This window comes from Zootoca vivipara, chromosome 13, assembly GCF_963506605.1.
Source record: "Zootoca vivipara chromosome 13, rZooViv1.1, whole genome shotgun sequence".
In the NCBI taxonomy this organism is placed as follows: domain Eukaryota; kingdom Metazoa; phylum Chordata; class Lepidosauria; order Squamata; family Lacertidae; genus Zootoca; species Zootoca vivipara.
In genome coordinates, this window is record NC_083288.1 from 50,794,992 (window position 1) to 50,819,249 (window position 24,258).

General features: G+C 50.6%; 1 protein-coding gene across 1 annotated transcript; it reads right to left on the reverse strand.

The window, feature by feature from the left end:
- Window positions 1-6,734: 6,734 nt before the first annotated feature.
- Window positions 6,735-24,041, reverse strand: TRIP6 (thyroid hormone receptor interactor 6). The gene is made up of 10 exons (XM_060281910.1): window positions 23,864-24,041; window positions 20,515-20,721; window positions 18,838-18,950; window positions 14,798-14,917; window positions 13,583-14,239; window positions 11,882-11,972; window positions 11,382-11,551; window positions 8,894-9,072; window positions 8,209-8,329; window positions 6,735-6,997 (listed from the first exon to the last, which is right to left on the reverse strand). The coding sequence occupies exons 2-10, from the start codon at window positions 20,708-20,710 to the stop codon at window positions 6,866-6,868; spliced, it is 1,779 nt and encodes a 592-aa protein (XP_060137893.1). The 5' UTR covers window positions 20,711-20,721; window positions 23,864-24,041; the 3' UTR covers window positions 6,735-6,865.
- Window positions 24,042-24,258: the final 217 nt, after the last annotated feature.

Sequence of the window (24,258 nt, forward strand, 5' to 3'; positions counted from 1 at the left end):
GAGGGTAGATTGAGACACGGGATTCTTGGGCCCTTATGGAAGTGAGCAAAGTTTAGAATAATAGAATTGCAGAGCGGCAGAGTTGCAAAGGGTCCGCTATTCCAACTCACATTCAATGCACAACTGGAAACGAAGAATAAGGTCTGCCTCAAAACTTTCACCAACGGAATGGTAAGTGGAATCACGTCTTATTGTCCAGATCATTAATGCACAATTAATGCAGCAGGATAGCTCAAGTGGTTAGAGTGCGGTGCGGATAACGCCAACGTTCGATCCCCATAAGGGGCAGCTGCATATTTCTACATCACAGGGGGTTGCGCTAGATGACCCCCTGGGTTCCCTTCCAGCTCCACAATTCTATGATCCCTGTGTAGAAAGGGACATGACCGCCAAGGCAATTGGCGCTACCCACAGATAAAAAAAGGATAACCCCACGAAAAAGCCGGAAAATGGGTGCTTTATTCCGAATCATCAACATTTTACAATATCCAAAAAAAGGGGAAAGAGAGTTTATTTCACAAGCGGCAACAGAGAAAGAGGGAAGCTACAGGGGTCCTGATCCAGACTGAGGGTGGAGGGAGGCAAATAGGTCCTGAAAACCACTACACACCCATTAGCACAGACAGGCCCGTCTTACCCATAGAGGCTAGTGGTGCGGGGCGCCAGGGCGCCAAGTTCTGGAGGGCGCCAGGCGAGAGTCCGGGGAACACCGGACGAGCGTGCTGAGTGAGCGAGGGTGCGTGCGCTCCTCCCGCTGAGCGTCGGCTCAGTTTTTCCCCTTTTAGCCTGCAGGCACCAAATTCTGCAAGGCGCCAGAAGACTAAACGCATAGCTGCCAAGTTATCCCTTTTTTAAAGGGATTTTCCCTTATGCCGAATAGGCTTCCTCACGAGAAAAGGGAAAACTTGGCAGCTATGTAAACGGGGGAAAACTGAGCCGACAACTCTAGGAAAGGGGGAGGCGCCGGAGGGATCTTTGCACCATGGCGCCGGATATGCTTAAGACGGCTCTGAGCACAGATTTACTAGCACATCGCATTGAAAGCTACCGGGGGGTGGGGGGGTGGGCTGGAGGCCCCACATAGATCTGGGGAAGGTTGAAGGTTGAAGAAGAGGAAACTGAGGCAGGCAGATTTTCAGGCACAATTACCCACCCTTCACCCACCGGACACCCTCCAGATGCTACGGACTACAAATCCCATCGTCCTGAGTCAGCTTTGCTGATTGTCACGGACGATGGGAGTTGTAGTCCGACAACGTCTGGGGAGGAGACTCCAAGGTTAAAGAGCGCCGGCTTAGAGCAGCCTTCGTCCAACCTGGCCCCTCCCAGAAAAAAATATGGGCTACAAATCCCATCACCCTGAGTCAGTTTAGCCAGTCCGGAGGGTGCTCAGCTCGGCAAAGGCTGCCTTAAACCAAAGCGAGGGCCTTATTCTGCATTCCGAAGCTGCCAAAGGAACACAAAAGGGATGCCAGCGTTCTGCCTCCACCTTTCTCGGCGGTTCCTTCTTTGTGACGGGCAAAATAAAAACATAAAAACCACAACGGGGTGTGCGTCTCCAGAGATCCCTGGAGAAGATGCTCTAGCAGGAGGTCAGCGTTTTCCAGTAGAAGGTCTTGCAGCCGGCTTTCCGCTCCCGGGGGGGCTGCCAGGGGGCAGGCGGGCGGGCGGAGTGGTGAGGGCCAGGGTGGTGGGCTCGCCGGAGGCCGGAGATGGCTCGCAGGACGAGGTGGTCCGAGGAGTCCTGGTTGTGTGGGAAAGGAAGCAAATTGGGGGAGATTCCCCCCCCATAAAGAACACACTATAAATATATACATACACCCCCACTCCAATCCATGCAACTCTGCAAATTACCCACGATGCCTGCCTGGCAGGGGGTTGGACTAGATGACCCCTGGGGTCCCTTCTGACTCTACAGATCTATGATCAGACAGGGTAAAGAGGGGGCACCTCCAGCGTTATTTGGAAGCTGAAAATGAAGGCCTCTGTGGGGAGGAAGTTCCTCAGTTTAGCAGCCACCACAGAGGGCAGTGTGGTGTAGTGGTTAGAGTTTTGGTCTAAGACGTTGGAGACCAGGGTTCGAATCCCTGCTCAAGCCATTAAGCTTCTTGATGACCTCGAGCCGGTCGCTCTCTCTCAGACTAACCTATCTAGCAGGAACAAAATAAAAATAAAAATCCTTCCAGTAGCACCTTAGAGACCAACTAAGTTCATGTGCATGCACACTTCTTCAGATACCTCATACCAATGGCAAACTTAGTTGGTCTCTAAGGTGCTGCTGGAAGGAAATTTTTTTATTTTGTTTCGACTACGTCAGACCGACACGGCTACCTACCTGTAACTATCTAGCAGGTTTATTGTGTTGGGATTAAGTGAGAGAGCCCGGCACAAGTCACTTTAAACTCCGGGGGGGGGGGGGGGAGGAGTGGGATACAAATGAATAAATTAAAATGTGTTATTTCTCCTTGCCCTTCACTGTAAGGTCCCAGGGCAGGCTACAAAATTAAATCTGTAGGTCTTCAGAGATCTAAAATAATCTAACCTACAAAGTTTGGCAGGTGCTTGAAGATCACCGATCAATTCTCTCGCCTCCAACAGGAAAGTGCGTTGCCACAAGTCTAGACCTGTTTAATTCCCCTGGAATAATTTCTATCCTTCTATCCCAGATTTAGGACCTCCAAGTCTGTCGATCTTCTCGCCCCAACCTCCCACCAGGCAAACACACACACACTTGTTTCCCTGAATTTGGGAGCAAACCCAGAAATCGCCCACTCCCTAAACAAAAATCTTTGCTTTGCATAATTTTCTTGTGGGGTTTTTTTTTTTAAAAAAAGTTGTGGACCAGATAATGTCAAATAGGCAAGCCACCCTTCACTTCTGTATCTCTCAAACATGTATATATCCCGAGGACGCTACAATTCTATGGAATAAAATAAAATTATTAAAATCCGGGGGGGGGGTTACTACCCCTACTCCCCTGTAATAATTTTTTTCCCAGGGATTGCGAACAAAATGGCCCAAATTTGCATGAATTAAATTTAAAAAATTGTTGTCTGTTCTTAGTCGAAGTGCATGTCCTTTCTTAAATAAAAAATCATTTTAAAATACACACACACACCGATTTCCCTAGAAATCCTGCCCCATGGTATTTGGGGAAATTTTAAAAAACCTGCACAATTGCTCCCTACTTCTATTTTTGAGGACCCCAAACTTAACACCCTAGTTGTCTATTTTTTGGGGGGAAGGGGGCTACAACTAGGAAGACCTCCCCCCCCCTAGTTTATTCCCACACCTTACCTGGCTCTCAGGGGGTAGGAGTTTCGGGGGGGTGGCATTCAGGGCTACCCTGGGCATCAAGCAAACAGCCAGCAGGAACAGACAGAGCTGGGAAGAAGATCTCATGGTTGCAGCCGTGGGCAAGCAGGCACCCCTGAGTGGGCAGCAGGGCCCCCGGCACACCCCTTTTATAAACCTCTTCCCCCTCCCCTGCAAGGAGGCAGCCAATGGAATCCCAGGGGGAGGCTGGCGGCAGCCAATAGGGAGGGCAGGAGTCGAAAACAAGACCCATTCCATTTCCAAGAGAAGCTCTTCTCGATGTTCAGCTGGAATTGAATCTTTCTTGCAGTTTAAATCCATCGGTTTGGGATGGCCCTGCCCTCTGGAGCAGCAGAAAAGATCATAGAATCATAGAGTTGGAAGAGACCACGAGGGCCATCCAGTCCAACCCCCTGCCAAGCAGGAAACACCATCAAAGTATTCTTGACATATGCCTGTCAAGCCTCTGCTTAAAGACCTCCAAAGAAGGAGACTCCACCACACTTCTTGGCAGCAAATTCCACTGTCGAACAGCTCTTACTGTCAGGAAGTTCTTCCTAATGTTTAGGTGGAATCTTCTTTCTTGTAGCTTGAATCCATTGCTCCGTGTCCGCTTCTCTGGAGCAGCAGAAAACAACCTTTCTCCCTCCTCTATATGACACCCTTTTATATATTTGAACATGGCTATCATATCACCCCTTGACCTATCTCTTCTCCAGGCTAAACATGCCCAGCTCCCTAAGCCGTTCCTCATAAAGCATTGTTTCCAGGCCTTTGACCATTGTGGTTGCCCTCTTCTGGACACGTTCCAGCTTGTCAGTATCCTTCTTGAACTGTGGTGCCCAGAACTGGACACAGTACTCCAGGTCAGGTCTGACCAGAGCAGAATACAGTGGTACTATTACTCCCCTAGATCTAGATGCTATACTCCTATTGATGCAGCCCAGAATGGCATTAGCTTTTTTAGATGCTCGATCCATCTTCCATGGGGCAGCCCGTGAGATATTTGAAGATGGCTACCCTATTATTATTATTATTGCGAATAATAATTGCTTTTTTCAAAAAAATAAATAAATGTTTAGGAGTACTCTCATTTTGACTTGAGAAAATACCATTTTATATTTCAAATCAGGAAAAATAAATAGAGAGATTCGCAAAATGTTTAGGGGTATGCATACCCCTGCATCCCCCCCCCCCATAAAAAAAGCACTGAGGATGATGATTACAGTGGTACCTCATGTTACGGACAGGATCCGTTCCGTAGGCCCGCCCATAATGTGAAAAGCCCACAACTTGAAGCGCTGCGTCTGTGTAGGCGCGCTGTGAGATTTGGCGCTTCTGCACATGCACAAAGTAACCCATTCTGGTACTTCCAGCTTGCTGCGGTACACGAGACAAAAACACGCAACCTGAAGCGGACGCAACATGAGGTATCCATTGATCTCAGGGCAGTTCACAACAACATCTCTTCGTCCACCGTTCCTCCTAAGGTTTGGTTTCAAGACCTTCGATCGTCCTCCTCTGCACACCTTCCGCCTTGTCGACACCCTCCTGAAAGTGGGGTACCCAGAACAGGACACAGGACGCCAGGCAGGGTCTGATCCAAGGCAGAAAAGGGCAGTACTGTGACTTCCCTTGCTCTGGACGCTAGATTTCTGTTGACGCAGACTGGAATCGACTTCCCTCGCACCGTTCTCTCGATACTGAAGCGTGTTGGGCATTTTCTGTGTTCCTGAGCGCTTAGCTGGGGAGCAAGCAGAACAACTTCTCCTTGCTATACTTCTCCAGAGGGACCAAAGGAGACTATTCTCTGGCCGGCATGTCTCCCTGAACAACAATTGGCTCCAATCAGCCCAAAGGTGAGAACTTTCTTCTCAGGGGCTAAAGAAAGCTCGGCTTTCATGCCGATCGAGCGCTCTGGGGCACTAGAGGTGGGGACCCTGCTGCAGATATACAGGTCTCTGACACCCCCATATCCGGACCGCAACACCTCTCCTTGCAATATATCCAAACTCCACTGTCTAGGCCCAACCCCAGCTGAATCACCACGTCTCAGTTGCTAACCCGATGGGAATAATTTACTTGCGAGATCACGGCGAGAGCTGCCACAGTTCCAAAATTTGCAAAAGGTAGGTCCTTTACACTTTGGAACTCCCTGCTTATTGATATCAGGCTTTTTTCAGTTCTTCCCAAACCATTCTCATTTAAACAAGCCTACCCAGAGATGCGGAACGCTGACATGTGTTTTAATCTGGATTCCAGTTTGATGCCGATTTCATCACTTAAAGAGATGTTTTGACTCATAATTTCATTCACTTGGTAAACCCAAAGTGGCTGGGGGCACCCAGTCAGATGGGCGGGGTACAAATAATAAAATTATTATTAGGGTGGGGCTGGGTTTTTTTTGGAGTAATAAATTTTATGAAATAAGTAAATAATCTGCCGGCCGATGCAATCCGAGCCCAGGTAACAGCTCTCCCAGTCCCCTGGGCTGGGTTCAGGGGGACGGTTTAGCAAAAGCCACCCCCCTCCAAAATTAGCAGACACAAGGTGAAGTTTGACACATCTTTAATTAAATTCTGACACATAATGCACACAAACACAACACCCCATGCCCTAGGGGAAGACGTTTGTGGGGTGGGGAGTTTTATGTATTTTTTAAAAAAATACCCATCCTTTTATAAAATATTCACACACACAGAAGGAACTCGAGGAATTCTTAAAAAAATTCAAAAAATAAAACCAAGAGCTAGGGACATAGACCCAGATGTTTGATATCCCATTTCCCTCAGTTAGTGGCAATGGTGGAGGAGTGAGGAAGGGTATTTTAATAAAATTCACCCTTTTTCTAAGCTGGTGCTGCCCTCCAGTGTTCTGGATTCCAATCCCATCAACCCTCAGCCAGCACAGCTGACTGGAGGCTGATGGGAGTTGTATGGCACCTGCTTAGTTAAGGCTGCTGTAACTGACCAGGGGGGGGGGGAGATGGCACATAGCTAAGACCAGCTTATAGGTTTGGGGGAGCCCTCAAGGCAGGGAAACGGTGGGGCTGGTGGTGGAGAGAAGACAGAGATGTGCAGAGTGAAGACAGAGATGTGCAGAGTGAAGACAGAGATATGCAGAGCGAAGACAGAGATATGCAGAGCGAAGACAGACACAATCCATTTCCGCTTTGAGAAATGCAGGGTCAATGTTTGAGGCCGCCAACCTGCAGAGGGGAACCGGGGTGGGGGTAAAGGGGGGGGAAGGAGGCAGCCAGGGCGGGACAGGAAAGTGGGGCGGCAGGGAGAGAAAGAGCATCTCAAGCCGAGAGAGTGAGTTAGGGGCTTGAGATGCGCTGCTGCCGCCCCCAAGACACACAGCAGGGTTTCTATGGCCAAAGGAAAAGAGGACTGAAAAGGCCCCAACGGGTTGTCTATCCCAACTCCCTGCAACTCAGTGATGAAGGCAGAAGGAAGTGGGGTGCAAAATGTGGAGCGGTTGAGGAGGCAGAAACCCATAGAGAAAACCAACAAGGAGATTTGGGGGTGGGGGAGAGAGACAGAAGCCATCAGCAGTCCGTGGTGATCTTGGAGGAGAGCTCCTGGATCCGCCGAGCGCTGCAGCTCTTGCAAAGGATGTGGCCGTCCAGCGGGTAGCAGCCTCGGCCTTCGCCCTCGGAGGAGAGGAGCAGCCCACACTCCTGGGAGGGGGGGAGAGAGAAGAGAATTGGCGGCTGACATCCGTCCGTCTCGAGAGACAATGGAGTGCGCCTCCAGGGGGTAAAGTCAAACCTCTGCATCGGCATCACTGAAGTGATCCCCCCAGAGAGCAAGTGTGTCTGGGGGTCCTGGGCTGCCCAGATGACCAGACCCCCCCCGGCCTCGCAGGTGTGGTCCAAAGGAAAGCAGAGCAAGACGTCTGGCACCAGCTCGGCTGCAGGAGTTGCCGGAAGGAGGCGTGCAAGGCACCATCCAACCCTCTTAGGGACTCCACTCCAGATTTGTGTAGGGTTTTCTTATCCCGAAGATATCCCGCAAGGCAGCGGAGGTTGAGAACCAGAGTTTTCCTCCTCCAAGACGGGCTCCCTTCACAGGTGGATGAGCCCCGTCTGCCCCTCATTTCTCTCTACAGCAGGGGTCCCCAGACTTTCCCGGCTTTGGGACGGTGCCTGCTGCGCCGACCGCGCGACGGGCCGGAGGGCGGGGGAGTGTGCGCCCGTGCGCATGCACACACACACTTACGCGCTTCCAGGTCGGAAAAAGCGACGGAGATCGTTTGTGCGCATGCGTATGGGCCTCCCCCGACCCGGAAGTGCACCGGAAATGACCTCTTCTGGGTCGGGAGAGGCCCATACGCATGCGCACAAATGATTTTGGGCGCTTTTTTCCGACCTGGAAGAGCGCAGCCGCGCTGCGCGCCGTAAGAGTGGGCGGCAGCAGTGGGCGGCGGGGGTCGTCGCGGGCCGGATTGGGGGGGCCGCATCTGGCCCGCGGGCCGTAGTCTGGGGACCCCTGCTCTACAGCATGTACAGAAACGGCCTTCTTGACCGTTGGACCCAAACTTGGTCTCGTCTGCTCACTGAGGGTTTGAGACCCATCAGCTCCTCTCACCTGGTTTAGCCGGCCAATCAAAGCCGTTTCCCGGTATTGTGGCCGCTGTCGCACGCCGACAGCATCTAGGAGCCCCAGGTGAGTGGTGAGTGCAGGTGGGGAGCAAAAGGGAACAAGCTACCCAAGAAGGAACACAGGTGTCCCCCCACCAGAGGTGCTCCTCCCCCTCCCCCTCCCCAACACAGCATAACGTTAACCTGCGGAACTCCCTCCCACAAGAGGCAGGGGTGGTCACTCACCTGGATGGCATTAGAAGAGGGACAGGACAAAGAGACCGGGAGACCGGACAAAGTTGTCTCACCTCGCATTTGTAGCAGCCTATGTGAAAACTGCGGTCCAGGGCAACGATCCGCACGGTCTCCTCCTTCCCAGGCTCTGGCATGATGGCATTACCACAAACTGAGCACCGGGGGGCGAATTTCCTGCCGGGGAGGGGACACACACAAGGATTAAGGAGTTCAGAAGTGAATTTTCTCCCGCTTTTATCTCAGATATGCTAGGAGAGGGAGAATATCCACACGTCGTCAAAACTGTGGAACTCCCTGCCACAGGAGACGGGAGATGCCCCCCCCAACCTGGATGGGTTTAAAAGAGGACGAGACAAACTCCTGGAAGATAGGGCAATTTGCAGGTTTTAAAAGTTGCATTTCAAATTGATGTAACTTTGGGCTTTAGGGAGAAGTGTGGGCAATCAGAGTTATCATCTTCACCGAACCCCAAAGCATGCTGGGAGGGGAGAGCCAAGGATGCCCAGAAACCCCCCCAATCGCTTCTGAGCATGCTCCGCCCAGTTCCAAAATGGCTGCCGCGCCAGAATAAACCGGGGAAAAACAAAAAATCCGTTTTTTAAGCTAGGAACAGCTGGAAAAACGGGGATTTCCCGGGGAAAACGGGAGACTTGGCAGCTATGGTGCCCACGAACCCCCCCCATCCCCCCCAAGTAAATTCCATTTAGCAGAAAGCTGGGGGGGGGGAGAGAGATTTACCGGTGGAAGTCTTCGATGCAGTGAATTTGGCTGGTGGCATCGACCGTGAACGGGACCCCATCAAGGCAGCGATGGCAAACCACGCAGGTGAAGCACTGTGGGTGGTAGGCTTTCCCCATTGCCCGCAGGATCCGGTCCATTATGGGTTTGGAGCACATAGAACATTTTTCCAAGGTCACCTGGCAAGAGGAGGAAAAGGGGGCTTCAACCTACAGACCATGCAGAAGGATTTCAGATGAGAATAGACGCCTCTTATCTACGAAGGCCGGATCATCCGGACGCAAATTTAGAGGTGTTTTGTCTTGGTTCCACACCCGGTGCAGATATCTAGGACTTCAGAAAAGGGCAACCGGAACTACTACTACAATACTACTGCTACTACCTACTACAATGATGATATATATACCATTCTTCATCATAAGATCTGAGGGTGGGGACAAGGGGATGGAGCAGGCCCCCTATGGCGAAAGGGTGTAGTTCTTGGGATTTTAGAGAAAAGGCAAGAAAGAGAAGTTTACAAAATTACGCGTGGGGTAGAGACAGGGAAGTTTCCCTCCTTCTCTCTCAGAGCGCTAGAGCCCGTGGACATACAACGGGGCCAGATGTTGGGAGACTCGGGAAAGATCGGAGAAAGTCCTTCTTTGCGCTGCTCAGAGTTAAACTGCGGAACTCCCCGCCACATGAGGCAGCAGCGGCCATCAACTTGGATGACGTTAAAAGAGGATGGGGCGAATTGACCGAGGAGGTTATTGATGTCCGCAAGATCCAGTGGTATGGGGGGGGGGACCTTTTCTCTGTTCCACTTTCTCAATTCTACACATCTTTTTTATAAACTTCGAGTCTTACTCGCACTTTCTCTACCGTGTTTCTCATATTATAAGACACGTCTTATATTTATAAAAAACACACTATGGCTTACAGTGGTACCTCGGTTTATGAACACAATTGGTTCCGGAAGTCTGTTCATAAACTGAAGCGTTCATAAACTGAAGCGAACTTTTCCATTGAAAGTAATGGAAAGTGAATTAATCCGTTCCAGATGGGTCTGCGGCGTTCGTAAACCGAAAACTCGTAAACCGAGGTGTTCATAAACTGAGGTTCCACTGTATTTTCAAGGGATGTCTTATTTTTTTCCTCCTCCTCCTGCCGCGGCCGGCATTGCTGCTGCGCCTATCACTATGTCTTATTTTCGGGGTATGGCTTATATTCCTTGAATGCTTAAAAATCCTGCTATGGCTTATTTTATGGGTATGTCTTAAAATATGAGAAACGGTAAGGTAAGAAGTCCCAAGGTCTGCAACCTTTCTTCCGGAGGGGTGGGGGACATAACTTTTCAACATCACAGAAGGTGGGGGACTCTCTCCTTCACTGGAAGGGTTTAAACAAGAGGTCGGGGTAGCCACCCGTCACAGATTCTTGAGCTGTGATTCCTGCACTGCAGGGGGCTCAGACTAGATGGCCATTGGGGTCCCCCTTCCGACTCTACAGCCTTGTGATTCTAACCCAGAAAACTGGAGGAATGAAGCTTTTTTTTAAAAAAATTAAAAAAGGATTAAGACAAAAGGCTAAACCCCCAAAGCCTGGTCTCAGTAGAGAATCTGTGGAATGAGTGCAAATGCCTCTGGGCATGTGCAGAGTGCCTCTGAACCTATGATCCAGGGGAAAGCTGCACAAGAGGGCCCAAAGACGTGTTTGCCAATGCCGGATAGACCAGCGGATAGACCAGCGGGGAGGAGCCGAGAGCTGGGGGCTCTCAGAGCCCCCCCTCTGCACCCATCTATTGGATAATAATATATATATGATAAGAATAATATTGGAGAAAACTGGATATTGAAACCTGCTTAACCTAAATCATATATCCCACTTTTACAGCGGCCATTTAAAGTACGCTTCACGCAGAGTATACGCAGTCAGAAGTTGACCTGGCTAAGAAAACACCACCAAGAGCGTAGGGAATTATCTCCCTTATATGAAACCCCTTACTAGCTGCACACTCGTAAAAGTATGCAGAAGAAAATACAAACGGCTGGGTTTCTTTAACTGAAAAACAAACTGACTCTAAAGAGACTTTAAACTAAAGATAAATGATTTCTCTCTTAGCAATGTTATCTACCCACTTTCCAAAACCTCCCACAAACCTCCCACATAACTCCCATTAAACTACCCAAGGATTAACAGTAAACTAGCTTTATAACTAAGCAACTCTCATACTAAGATTCAACTGGGAATCTCTTAAACTGAGAACAACTGAGAGAGTGATCTACTTAGAGATGAATCAAGCTGAAAAATCTAACTAAGAGATACAGAAGGCTTTCTGGCAGAGCCTTATATACAAGAAGCAGAGCCCACGCCTGTGAGCAATTAACAGAAACACCGGCACCTGTTTTTCTTAAACAGACAGTATTTACATTAGACCGGCTCTAAAGTAACTTGACTATTCAAAAAATCCAACACCATCCCACTTGCCAGGACCCCCTGACCCACTCACAATGTAGCAGGATTCGCAGAAGGAGCGCCGGTCGATGGCGTAGAACGGCTGCCCACGGAGGTGGCAGCGGCAAGTGGCGCAGGTGAAGCACTCCACGTGGAAGACCTGGTCCATGGCCACGCAGCCCGTCCCGTCGCCAACCACGTTCTCTCCGCAGCGGGCGCAGCGGCCTGCCAGGGAGGAAGGAGACGTTCGGAGGCTTGGAAGAGGGTCCCCTTCTCCCTCAACCCCCTCCCCCAAAATGCCCCTGCCAGCAACTCTCTACAACCCAGTGTGGCGCAGCAGCCGGACTTTGGGTGAGGGAAGCGTTCCCCCAGGTTCCCGTCTGCAGATAGACTGCTCCTCGACGTGGAGGCTCCACCAGCAGCCGAGACTTGGCACAGCTGCCGGCTGGACCTCCCCCTCCCCTCTCGGCCTCTGCGGACCCTGGTTCCGAAGCTGTGCCACCGAGCGGTTGTCATCTCCCCACCTCTTGGGGTGCCAAACTTAAGAAACCTCACCAAAATATTCGCCCGATGGAGGGTTGTTCATGTCGTACACCAGCTTCTTCGTGAGCCGGTCCAGCTCCTCTTCTGGGCGGCTGGGGGGAACCTGGTGGGTCGAGATGGAAGGCAGAGAAAGATCCATGAGGCCCACCACCCCTTCTCAAGCCATCCATAGCCCTCTTCCCCTCCGTGAATTTGCCTAATCCCTGCCTCCTGTGGCAGGGAGTTCCGCCGTCTAACTATGCACAGCAGGAAGGAGGACCGTCTTCTATCTGCCCCAAATCTCCCCACATCCAGCTTCACTGGTTGCCCACGAGTCCTAGAGCTATGAGAGAGGAGGAGGGAAGCTTCCCTCTTCCTCCAGGATACGGACACTTTTATAAACCTCTAACGTGTCTCTCCTTACATGCCTTTGGTCCAAACTAAAAACTTTCAACTGCTGCAGCCCTTTCTTCCTAGGGGAACTGCTCCCTCCGCTCTGTCCTCTTGGCTTTGCCCTTTGCGAAACCTTTCCCAGCTCTGCAATATTGCAGAAACGTAGAGTGAGAAAGGGTCCCCCAAAGGTCATCCAGCCCAACCCGCCTGCAACGCAGGAATCACGGTTAAAGAACCTTCAATAAAGATAAATAGATGGATAGGTGATGATGATGATTATTTATTAAACTGTATACTGCCCTTCATCCAAAGAACCCCAGGGCAGTTCAGAAATGGACAGACAACAACAACAACAACAATGAATAATAATAATAATAATAATAATAATTAATAAATTAAATTTGTATACTGCCCTTCATCCAAAGAACCCCAGAGCTGTTCAAATATAGACTACTAGTATCTTGAAGCCCATTAAAATAACGGGTGCTAGAACAGTGAGCTAAGGAAGGAAGAAAGGAAGAAAATAGGGAGCAGGAGGGAGAGAGGAAGGAAAGAGGGGAGAGAAAGAAGAGTAGGAAAGTAGGAAGGGAATAAAGAAGGAAAGAATAAGAAAGTGGGAGAGAAGACAGAAAGGGAGAAAGAAGGAAGGAAAGAAAAAGAATAAGAATGAGGGAGAGGAAGAAAGATGGGACGGATGGAAGGAAGGAAGGAAGGAAGGAAGGAGCAGGAGGGAGAGAGGAAGGAAAGAGGGGAGAGAAAGAAGAGTAGGAAAGAAGGAAGGGAATAAAGAAGGAAAGAATAAGAAAGAGGGAGAGAAGACAGAAAGGGAGAAAGAAGGAAGGAAGGAAAGAAAGAATAATAATCAAATAATTGATTAAATTTGTATACTGCCCTTCATCCAAAGAACCCTGAGGCCGTTCAGACATAGACAGATCATTATTATTATTATTATTATTATTATTATTATTATTATTATTATTATTATTATTAACATTCTATGTTGTCCTTCATCCAAAGATCCCCAGAATAGCTCAGATACAGACAGGTAGATAATGATTGTTTATTAAATTTGTATGGCCCCCCTTCCTCTGAAGTTCCCCAGGGCAGTTCAGATACAGAAGCTTCTTGCTCCTCTAACCACCGACCACAGAAACATCCCCCCCCCCTGCAACATCCTTTTCCAGCGGAGGCGACCAGAACCCTCCCCGCTCCCCACTCGACGGGAAAACAAAATAAAACCTGCCGGAATCCCTTTTGACTCGAACGCAGGCTGCCCCCCCGAGAGGACCCCCCCGTACACCTGACCCTCGCCCGCCTCCCCCCCCCGGGCTCTCCTTTTACCTGGTGCTGAAACCTGAATCCTCCGCCAGCTGCCGGCATCTGCGAAGCGACCGCCATCTCCTCCTTCCCCGGTTTCGCCAACCCGGGGTGGTACTGCCCCACCGGCCCCCCTGCCTTGCCGGGCCCTGGGTAGAACTCCCCTTCGGCCACCCGCCGGCCGAACGATGGCGGCTCCGGGTACCAGGGCTCGGCGTCGTGGCCTCGGGGCCGCCCGCCCACCTCCGAAGCGTACTGAGGGGGCGGCTTTGCCCGGTAGTCCAGCCGGGGGGAGGGCGGGCCGTACGCTTGCTCCGCCCGGCGCCGGGGCTGGTTGTACCCGGCGACCGGCTGCGCCACCTTGACCTGGACACTGAACGGCGGGCCAGCAGATGAGGAAGCCGTGGCGTAAGAGGCGGGCATCGGCTGAGGGTACGGCTTGGCGGCCGGGCCTGGCCGGTGGTAGCTGGCAGTGTAGGGGTCCCCGGGCACAGGGGCACCGCTGTACTGGGCAGGGGCTGGCTGCCCACCGTAAGGGGCACTCTTGGCGTAGGCTTGATCAAACCCCGGAGGCTTGGCAGAGGCGGAGAAGGTTCCGGAAGGGCCCGGATTGTAGGCAGAGGCAGGCTTGGCGATGCCAGCCTGAGGGAGGCTATGGGAGAAGGGAGCGGGTTCCAAATTCTGTGGGGGAAAGAAGGGACACGGCTCAGGTACCGGGACAAAACTGGCGAACGATACTAGCGAGGGGTGTGCTATCACGAAATAAGTGTTGAAACCTCCATCGTATCGCTGCCTCTATTATATTTTTTACCCTAATGCCCCTGTATGTCGACAATGACAGCCCTATGAGCTCCTGTCGGATTCCGTTGTGGAATCGAGATCCGAACCCGGATCTCTAGCAGCCGCACAGCAAACCTGATTTCTGCTTTTTAAAAAATGCTTTGGGTGAAATTTGTAGCGGCGACAAGCCCTTGAACTTTTTAAAGTCTTCCAACGCCGGTATCCGGGCCACAGGGAAACCCAGCTCACTCAGGGAGCAGGGGGCTCTACATATTGGGGTCGCGAGTTCGAGACCCACATTGGGCAAAAGATGCCCACCTTGCAGGGGGCTGGACTGGATGACCCTCGTGGTCCCTGCCAACCCTCTGATTCTGCGAGGGTGGGTAGGCACATGGGGTAGGTATCGCCTCTTTGACCACCGCCTCCCCTTCCCCACCCTGAATTCCCGGTGTCTCTCACCTGCCTCTCGCCGCGGCGCTGCCGGGCACTCTCCAAATCGGCCAGCATGCTAGTGAGGGAGTCTATCTGGACGTCGATGCTGGAGGGGCGGGGCGGACCTTGCTCAAGAGACGCCCCCTGCTGGCAGAAAGAGAAGGGTGGGCGAGGGGCGGGTGGGCCATGGGGTGGTCTCTTGGCGCCAGTCAACCGATGGGCAGCGAGAGAGACCACTTTGAAGCCTGGGAGACCCCTCTAACCCCCCCCCCCAAAATCCCACCTACTGTCGGATTTATCCTTTAAACCAAGGATGGGGAAGCTATGGTGGGCTCTCACCTGAGCATAGCCAGGGGTCAAACACCTTTCTCCCTTTCTGTGAGGCACAAAGGGCGGCCAAGTATTTCCCGTGTATAAGACCATATTTCCCCCCAATTTTTTAAAGTTTAAAATTGCGGGGTCATCTTATACACAGAATGTTGCAATTATTTATTTCTTAATTTTGAGCTCAAAAAAACAGAGGGCGTCTTATACATGGGGGCGTCTAACACACGGAAAAATACGGTAATTTTATAAGCTGTATCAAACTGATTGATCATTTACCCGGTTTTGTATGCTTCGTGGTATTTTATGTACTGCGACTTATTTTTACTGATTGTAGTTTAGTAATTCTTTATTGTAACGGATAAGTTATTATTTGCTGCTATTTCACTTTACAGTTTACTGCTATATTCCAGTGGATTATTGACTATTGCTTTATTTGATATCAGATGTTTATTTTAAACAACTACCCGGCTTTTAGAAGACATCTGAAGGCAGCCCTGTTTAGGGAAGTTTTTAATGTTTTGACGTTTTATCGTGTTTTTAATATTCTGTTGGGAGCCGCCCAGAGTGGCTGGGGGAACCCAGCCAAATGGGCGGGGTATAAATAAAAAATTATTATTATATTATTAAAGTTATTGCGACTTTTTTATATGGGGTCAGATTGTTATTAGGTTGCATGATCTTTGCTGTCTATTTTTGCTGTTTCTACAGCTTGCAAACCACAGAATACAGAAAGGCAGTATACAAATTAAAATTGAAATGAAATGGAAAGACCCACCTGTTTAAAAGCAGGCCTTGCCAGACATGTAAGATTAATCGCACTGCTCTGTTTTGCTATTTATTGATACAGTATTTACAGCGTTTCTTCGTCGTTTTGGGTTCCTTCCCCCCCCCCATCATCTTACTTGTGTTTTACGTGAACCGCTTGGTTTTGTTTTTTTGTATATGAAGCGATAGATATACAGCTATTATTCCTGCAGAGTTTCTGTGCACACCGCAAGCAGATTCCACAGCGACGGCTGACACACCTTTACCTGCCGCCCACCTGACAACAGGGCTGGGGCATATGGGTTAAACAGACTCTGCTGTCTCTCCTGCTGTGGGCCATTTATTTATCTATAAAACGGTTTATATACTGCCACCTCCTAAATATATATATACTTCAAAGCGGTTTGTTGCAATAAAAGAATAAAGCCATGCGATAAAAACCATAAAATGGGTTTAAAACACACATCAGTTAAGCCTTGCGGAATAGAAATGTTTTCGGCAGGCGTTTATAAGAAGGCGCCCGCTGAATCTCCAGTGGCAGGGAGTCCCACAGGACCGGGCCAATGACACAAAGGGCTTGGGTTTTCGTTGTTGTCAAACGAGCCTCACCAACTCAGGGGATGACCGACAACATCCCTGCAGAGGATGCCAGGCAATATAATAATAATAATTATTTTTTTTTATTATTTATACCCCACCCATCTGGCTGGGTTTCCCCAGCCACTCTGGGCGGCTTCCAACAGAAAAAATACAACAGAATAATCTATTAAAGATTAAAAGCCTCCCTGAACAGGGCTGCCTTCAGATGTCTTCTAAAAGTCTGGTAGTTGTTTTCCTCTTTGACATATGTTGGGAGGGCGTTCCACAAGGCGGGCGCCACCACTGAGAAGGCCCTCTGCCTAGTTCCCTGCAACTTGGCTTCTCGCAACGAGGGAACCGCCAGAAGGCCCTCGGTGCTGGACCTCAGTGTCCGGGCAGAATGGTGGAGGTGGAGACGCTCCTTCAGGTATACTGGACCGAGACCGTTTAGGGCTTTAAAGGTCAACACCAACACTTTGAATTGTGCTCAGAAACGTACTGGGAGCCAATGTAGATCTTTCAAGGCCGGTGTTATGTGGTCTTGCCGGCCACTCCCAGTCACCAGTCTAGCTGCCGCATTCTGGATTAATTGCAGTTTCCGGGTCACCTTCAAAGGTAGCCCCACGTAGAGCGCATTGCAGTAGTCCAAGCGGGAGATAACTAGAGCATGCACCACTCTGGCGAGACAGTCTGCCAGAGCTGGGATGTAAGGGAGCAGGCGAAATATGGGCTTTAGTGGGTTGGGGCTTCCCACAGCGCTTCCCACAGGGCTTTAGTGGGTTGGGGCTTCCCACAGCGCTACCCTCTGTGCCAGAGCTGCACCGTGTGGATTTCTGCCTAGCGCACTCAAATCGGTCAAGGGACTCAGGAGTGATGGCACCTTTGAAGTACAGTGGTACCTTGGTACTCAAACGCCTTGGTTCCCAAACACCGAAAACCCGGAAGGAAGTGTTCTGGTTTTCAAACGTTTTTTGGAAGCCGGACGTCCGAGGCGGCTGTCGGCTATTGTTTCCGGGGCGTCTGCACCAATCAGAAGCCGTGCCTTGGTTTCCAAGCATTTCAGAAGTCAAACAGACTTCCGGAACGGATTAAGTGGGGCTCTTTTGTTTTTGCTATTTATTTTGCGGTTTTGTTTTTGAGGCTTTTTCGCTTCGTTTTCTTGTGACTGTGTGGAACCCAGTTCAGCTACGGATTGTTCGATTGTGTGACTGCGGAAATGGATAAAAGCCCCCCTCCAAACAGTGACCATCATCAGTGCAGGTAAGGGGGGGAAATTACAGTGGTACCTCGACTTACAAAGGCGATCCGTTCCGCGGAACTCTTCGGAAGTCGAAAACTTCATAAGTCGAAGCGTCCATTTTGTGCATGCGCAAAGCGCGATTTTGTGCATGTGCAGACCGCGCACACCGCTTCTGTGCATGTGCAGAATGCAATCGCGGCGAAAATACTTCCGGGTTAGCGGACTTCGGAAGTCGGAAGCTTCGGAAGTCGAGGCATTCGGAAGTTGAGGTACCACTGTATTTAAATTGTTATCATATACAATACCGTCTTATTTATATTATAAAAAGTAAAAGGTAAAGGGACCCCTGACCATTAGGTCCAGTCGTGACCGACTCTGGGGTTGCGCGCTCATCTCGCATTATTGGCCGAGGGAGCCGGCGTACAGCTTCCAGGTCATGTGGCCAGCATGACAAAGCCGCTTCTGGCAAACCAGAGCAGCACACGGAAACGCCGTTTACCTTCCCGCTGTAGCGGTTCCTATTTATCTACTTGCATTTTGATGTGCTTTCGAACTGCTAGGTTGGCAGGAGCTGGGACCAAGCAACGGGAACTCACCCCGTCACAGGGATTCGAACCGCCGACCTTCTGGTCAGCAAGCCCTAGGCTCAGTGGTTTAACCACAGCGCCACCTATAGTACAGTACAAATTGCTTTCATTTTATGGATCAATGGTCTCGTCAGACAGTAAAATCCATGTTAAATGGCTGTTTTAGGGGTTGTTTTTAAAAGTCTGGAACGGATTGATCCGTTCTGCAGGACTTTCTATGGGAAAGCGTGCCTTAGTTTTGGAACGCTTTGGTTTTGGAACGGACTTCCGGAACGGATAAAGTTTGAGAACCAAGGTACCACTGTAGCCAGATTTGGACAGGACCCCCCCCCCATTCCTTGCGGTTCAACAGGATCAGTACCCACCCACCCACCGTCACAGATCTCTAGGGCCACTGGGCACCCTTCTCCCACCCCCCACCCCTAGACCCATAGCTGGAGCCAAGCAGCAAAGAAATTATAACAGTGACCGTCAAGCTGGTCATCAGATGTCACGAGAAATTTGGTTCTAGTGCAATGGGGTTTCGGGCATTCGCGAATCCCAAAACCTGGTGTCCAAGCCCAGCTTACCTGCAGGGGATATCCAGGAGGAGAAGCACTGCCCCAGGAACCCCCCGATCCTCTCTCGTCGGCGGAAGAGTAATGATGGTCAAAGGTGGGGTCGTGGACATGGGGCGGAGGGCCTGGGGAGCGGTGGGGGGGGGGGAGAAGAAACCAAGAGGGAGGTTTATTATTTTTCATCTATTAAATAAAACTTACACACCACTCGAGTCCATAAGACAGGGGTAGGCAAACTAAGGCCCGGGGGCCGGATCCAACCCAATCGCCTTCTAAATCTGGCCCGTGGATGGTCTGGGAATCATAGAATCATAGAGTTGGAAGAGACCACAAGGGCCATCCAGTCCAACCCCCTGCCAAGCAGGAAACACCATCAAAGCATTCTTGACATTCTTGACATATGCCTGTCAAGCCTCTGCTTAAAGACCTCCAAAGAAGGAGACTCCACCATACTCCTTGGCAGCAAATTCCACTGCCGAACAGCTCTTACTGTCAGGAAGTTCTTCCTAATGTTTAGGAAGCATGTTTTTACATGAGTAGAATGTGTCCTTTTATTTAAAATGCATCTCTGGGTTATTTGTGGGGCATAGGAATTCGTTCATTTCTCCCCCCCAAAAAAATAATATATAGTCTGCCCCCCCCACAAGGTGGACCGGCCCCCTGCTGGAAAAGGTCGCTGACCCCTGGCATGAGAGAAGCAACAGCTCAAAGAGGTTTCAGAAAATACGCAATTTGCAACAACGGTTTAAAAACATGCAAAAAAGGCCCAGAAAGATTAAGATTCAGAAGCATTTGAGTCAGCTTGTCGGAACGTGAATGTTCTTAGCAGTTGCCAGAAGGAAGACATGGGAGGCCCCTGCCTGTTATCAAGAGGCAGGGAGTTCCGAAGTTTCAGTTGGAATAAGAATTTTTCCAGCCTCCAGCCAGTTAGGATCTGCTCTAACCTGATGGGACTGAGGCGAGGGGAGTGGCGTCATTTTTCCAGGTAAGCCCCAGGTGAGCCCAGGTAGGTAGACAGGAAGCAGCTGCTTTGTGAGAGTAACCCCACTGGGTCCAATGCGTCTGGCTGGCCCCTCCAGCTTTCTTAAGCAGGTCAACGGAAGAGCTTATTTCTTGCATTTATATCCCAACTTTTTTCCAAGGAGTCCGTGGTTCACCCCCCCTCCTCGGTAAAACCCCACAACAACCCTGCAAGGTAGGTTAGGAGGATTTCCTCGGAAGACCAGCAATTTCACATCCAAGTCCTTTAAGATGCCCCCCCCCCCCAGACCTGGAGATTTGTCGGCTAGTAAGACCTAAAACAGCGGACCCCAAACTTTTTTGGATCCCAAACTTTTTGGGTGCCCTCCCTGCTCAGTCCCATAAACTCAGCCCAAGTGTCCCCTACCTCCCCCTACAAGGAGCATAATTCAGAATAGCAGCTGGCACGCCCCCCCCCCCCCCGAAAATAATAATAACGGCATAAAATTCAAAACAGTCACAACAAACTGCACATTCACTCAAAATCCAGTTAAATCTATTTAATGCAAGAGAACTGGTGAACTTGACCCACTGCCGCCCCCTTGCTTCTTAGCACCCCTCCCCCCAGGTAAACCTGGAATCGTAAGGTTGGTAGGGACCCCCAAAGGTCATCCAGCCCCACCCGCTGCCATGCAAATAATCCATTGATGTTCTCCGCCACCACCTTACCTGGCACGGGGGGTAGGTACTGCCCCGTCACGCTCATTGTCCCGTTGGCCTCAAGAGACCCATAGGTGGGTTGGGGGGCACTCGGAGAAGACGCAAAACCCTTCTGGGGCTTGAAGGCAGCCGGAGTAGAAACGGTGACCCCAGGCTGCCCCGGAACCCCCACCTGTTTCGGGGGGAGCCAGGTGGGGCCAGACATCACGTGGGGAGCTAGGAATGAACGAAAAGAGAGAAATTTGCATTTCATTTTCAAAGGAGCAAGAAATCTGGGCCTCGGAAGTTGCCGCAGAGAGCTTTTTCTTTTCTCATTTTTTGAATATTTTAATTTACAATCGTACCGCAGCTCATCTGAAGTTACAAGATCCCCACAGATCTCTGGACTTCCCCCTCTGTGGGTCCAATGATTAAACCTTTTCTACCACATCTTTTTTTTAAAAAATACAGTGGTGCCTCGCTAGACGAAATTAATTCGTTCCACGGGTCTTTTCTTATAGCGAAAAATTTGTCTAGCGAATCCCATAGGAATGCATTGAATTTTTTTTAAAAAATTTTGCCCATAGGAACTCATTAATTGAATTTCAATGCATTCCTATGGGAAACCGTGATTCGCTAGATGAATTTTTCGTAAAACGCATTCGTCTAGCGAGGCAAGCTCCGCTCGAAAAATCCTATCGTTAAGCGGAAATTTCATTAAGCAGGGCATTCGTTAAGCGAGGCACCACTGTAATCCAAATTTTTATCACTCCATTGCGTCCATAGTTCTCGTTACATTACAAGTGTTATTACAGTGCTGCTAACATAAGCAGTGAGCCTTCTCGGAGCCCAGGACTCTTGGGTCCATTCCGCAGCGTTTGAACTCTTTTGCGAGGCACCCTGAAGACCTTGGACAAATCCAAGGAAGAAATATTATATTTTATTACATTTCTATCCCACTTTTTTCTCCAAGGAGTTATAGGTTAGAGCAGGCATCCCCAAACTTTGGTCCTCCAGATGTTTTGGACTACAATTCCCCATCTTCCCTGACCACTGGTCCTGTTAGCTAGGGATCATGGGAGTTGTAGGCTAAAACATCTGGAGGGCCGCAATTTGGGGGTGCCTGGGTTAGAGCCTATTATCCCTAAAAAAAAAATAGGTAGAGCCTTTTTCCCTAAAAAAAAAGATGTTTAGGGGTACTCTCATTTCGACTCAAGAAAATCACCATTTTATAGTTCAAACCGGGGAAAATAAAAGTAAAGATTCACAAAATGTTTAGGGGTATGCATAGCCACCAGGGGAAAAATAGCACTGGGAGGAGCATAGAATCATAGAGTTGGAAGAGACCACAAGGGCCATCCAGTCCAACCCCCTGCTGAGCAGGAAACACCATCAAAGCATTCTTGACATATGTCTGTCAAGCCTCTGCTTAAAGACCTCCAAAGAAGGAGACTCCACCACACTCCTTGGTAGCAAATTCCACTGCCGAACAGCTCTTACTGTCAGGAAGTTCTTCCTAATGTTTAGGTGGATGTTATTGAGCAGATGGTTCTCCTCAATAATTCCCTACAACAACCCTGCGAGGCGGGATTTCAGTGGGTTTTCAACACTCATTTCAGGATAGCGAGTGGGTCAAATATGCACCCCTTATTAGCATCATTCACCAGTTTTGGAGATCCCAGTTTAGTCACAACAGAGATGCACTTTGAAGCTAGGAAACTAATCTTCCCCAGGCTGGTACCCTCCAGGTGGTTCAGACTCATGCGAGGCTGACCGGAGGGCGCCAGGTTGGGGAAAGGTGGCTTCAACCTCACTGCGATCTTCAGAAAACCCACACCTTCTTAAGAAGGTCATCCAGCGCACACACACACAAAACGAGGCCAACTGCTAAAAGCTGGTGGTGCCGTGAGTGCCGGACAAATGGAGCTCGCTGTGTGTGGCCTCGGACGCCAGACCCTGACTCTCAGGCTGGCCTGCCTCCCTCGCAGGGCTCTTGTGAGGATGGAAGGAGGAGGAGAAGGGGGAAAGATGGCCTGTGGATGCAAGCAATAAAGAGAATCGTCGAAGGAGGTCCAGACCAGGAGGATCATAGAATCATAGAGCTGGAAGAGACCACAAGGGCCATCCAGGCCAACCCCCTGCCAAGCAGGAAACACCATCAAAGCATTCCTGACATATGAACATCAAGCCTCCGCTTAAAGGAGACTCCACCACACTCCTTGGCAGTAAATTCCACTGCCGAACAGCTCTTACTGTCAGGAAGTTCTTCCTAATGTTTAGGTGGAATCTTCTTTCTTGTAGCTTGAATCCATTGCTCCATGTTGTCCGCTTCTCTGGAGCAGCAGAAAACAACCTTTCTCCCTCCTCTATATGACATCCTTTTATATATTTGAATGACTTCAAGGTTTCAGTAAAAAAAATAAAAAAATCCTATTTCACCGGGGAAGTTTAAATGAGGAGATTCTGGAGCAACTAAGCCAGATAGGTGGGATATAAATAATAAAATTGTTAGCATTATTCCTTCTGCAAATGCAGGCCAAAAAGGACTTCAGCAAGGAGATTGGGGGGTGGGGTGGAAGGAAGGGAAACACTTGCCATAATTGCACAAATGGGGGTCTGGGAGCCCCTTAGAAGCTCCCTAAAGCCACGCAGCAGAGTGGGCTAGCAGATCTTTAAAGGGTGTCATAGCAACGAACCCCCTTTTTGGGGGTCTTTTCCCCCACCCCTCCCCCAAATCGCCCGGCTTCTCAGTTTCCCCCTTAAAATCGTGTCAGGGTCTGCTCCGAAGCCACACCCAGACTCTCTGGAAGAAGACAGCTATGGGTCGGTCCCCATAGGCCAGGCTTTAAGGCACTTTGCACATGCTCCATCCACCCCTTGAGCTCGAGGGGTTGCTCCGAGCCCAGCTCAGGGCGAGGCCTACTACTGCACCCCCCCCTCCTTGCAGGAACCCAGGCGTCCAGGCTACCAACCCCGCTCCGACCCACCCAACCCTCCCACCCCGGATCCCCAAGGCTGCTGCTGCTGCCGCCGCCCCACCAACTCTGGGCAGGAAGGAGGAACCCAGGCGTCCGAGCTCCCGCCCTCCATCTCCAAAGGAGCTCTCTATCGGCCCCAAAGTGGGAGCGGGGAGCCCCCTATTAGCCCCCATGCACGGGGGTGGGGGTGGGGGAAGAGGGGATCCTGGGTGCTAGCCAACTTTCACCCTAGAGAATATGGGGAGGAGAAAGGAGGGAGGGGATCCCAGGAAAGGGGGTTAGGGACGCGCCCAGCTCGAAATACGGGGCCGATTTCCCCACCCTAAAAATTGCATCAGGCTTGAATGCAATGGGTGGGGTGGGGTGGGGGTGGGGGTCTCCTCTACCCCACAGGGGCTCACCTGATCCCAGGAGCTGGCAGCTGGGGAGGGGGTCGAGCTTCCTGCGGCCCCAGCTCGATCCCCGCCCGGGCCGAGGCGCCGCGCTCAACTTTCTTGCAAACTTTCTTCCGTCCCAGAAAACTTTCCTTCCCTTTCTCTCTCTCCGCCCCCCACGCAACACTTTTTTTTTCTTAATGGACCCCCCTGGGTGACGTCACCGCATTCCAGAGCGTCACGTGGAGCCTGGGAATTCCTGCCACTTCCGGTGGGAGGAGGGCGAGGGTGAATGGGTTGGGGTGGGGGTCTGGTAGGGGGCGGGGCGGAGGGTCTCTCTCACCCCCCCCCCATTTGCCTCTCTCCGCCGTGGGCTCGGACACTCCTGGGTTCCTCTTGGAAGAGGAGGGGTCATAGGGTTT